This window comes from Condylura cristata, unplaced genomic scaffold, assembly GCF_000260355.1.
Source record: "Condylura cristata isolate star-nosed mole 26May11 unplaced genomic scaffold, ConCri1.0 scaffold00027, whole genome shotgun sequence".
NCBI lineage: Eukaryota > Metazoa > Chordata > Mammalia > Eulipotyphla > Talpidae > Condylura > Condylura cristata.
In genome coordinates, this window is record NW_004567128.1 from 105,995 (window position 1) to 107,160 (window position 1,166).

General features: G+C 69.3%; 1 protein-coding gene across 1 annotated transcript in view; it reads left to right on the top strand.

The window, feature by feature from the left end:
• The window catches only part of LOC101620415 (CD99 antigen-like), a 10,282-nt gene that overhangs the window by 2,349 nt on the left and 6,767 nt on the right, over positions 1-1,166 (top strand). Inside the window, exons 3-4 of the mRNA XM_012730227.1 lie at positions 309-449; positions 1,060-1,131. Coding sequence (XP_012585681.1) covers positions 309-449; positions 1,060-1,131 — 213 coding nt within the window. The remainder of the gene's footprint in view (positions 1-308; positions 450-1,059; positions 1,132-1,166) is intronic.

Genomic DNA, 1,166 nt, shown 5'->3' on the forward strand with positions numbered 1-1,166 from the left:
TTTTTTCTTTACGCACACAGAACTGGGGTGCAAGCCAGAGGGCTTGCGAGGGGGCTCCCCAGAGGCAGAGCGGGGCCCAGAACGGGCGCCCCCACTGCCAGCTCCCTGTGGCCCCAGATTTGGGCGAAACACCGACCCCACTGGGCAGGGAGAGGCGAGTGAGGGTCGGCGTCGGGGGGCCGCGGCGCCTGATTTCCATTTCTTCCGGTGTCAACTTTCTGCCAAGTCTCGGCAGGAGGCGTCCCGGGACGGTGCAGACAGCGTGGGGGGCTGCCGTCAGCGCATCTCGGGGGGGTCGTGCTCGTGACGGGGCCCCGGGGCCCCTCCGGGTCTGCAGTGGTTTGCATCCCCGCCCCCCCGAACCGAGGGGCCGTGCGGGGTGACGCTGTCTGCTCCCCCCCTAGGTGGCTTCTCAGATTCTGACCTCTTCGACGGGACAGCGGATGGAGGTAGGTGGGGGGGGGTCGCCCTTCTGGCCCCCCGAGGCCAGGTCCCAGACTTGTGTTAAAGTCTGGGGAGCCCCTCACCCCCGCTCCTGGCCGCGCATCGCCCGCCAGCCGTCTGATCTACCGGTCACCCGCTGCGTCACCGTTGGGTGTGTTGACCTCGTCTGGTTTCTATTTCTTCCGGCGTCAGCTTTGTCCCGGGTCTCGGCTGGACGGGCCCCGGGACGTCTCAGGCGTAGACACCGAAGGCCAAGTGGGACGGGGTGACGGGGTGGCCCCCGGCACCCCGGACTCCCCCCGGCGTCCTCAGAGCCGTCGGCGACGGTCAGCATCCGTCGGCGTTTACGTGTCCGGCGTCCGCGTATTGACACAGGACCGTGCTGTGTAGACCGTGTCTGCACACGGGTCTTTCTGTCCGTCGCGAAGCCTGTGGCCGGCGGGGAGCAATGGCCAGCAGCCCAGGGGGCCCAGGGGGCTCGTGGGGGGCCACTGCAAAGGACGCCCCGCGCCCGGTCCCATCTGTGCCCTGTCACCCCCTCGGGCGTGGTCGGCCCTCAGGGTCTTTGGGGTGACCGTCGTGTGCGAAAGGCTCCCCAACGCTTCTGTCTTGCAGGAGGCGGTGGCCACGGCGGCCGTGCTGGCCCCGAGGGACATGACAACACGCAGAATGGCGGGGCGCCCCAAGGTACGTCCCCCCCACGTCCTCACCCCGGGGGGGGG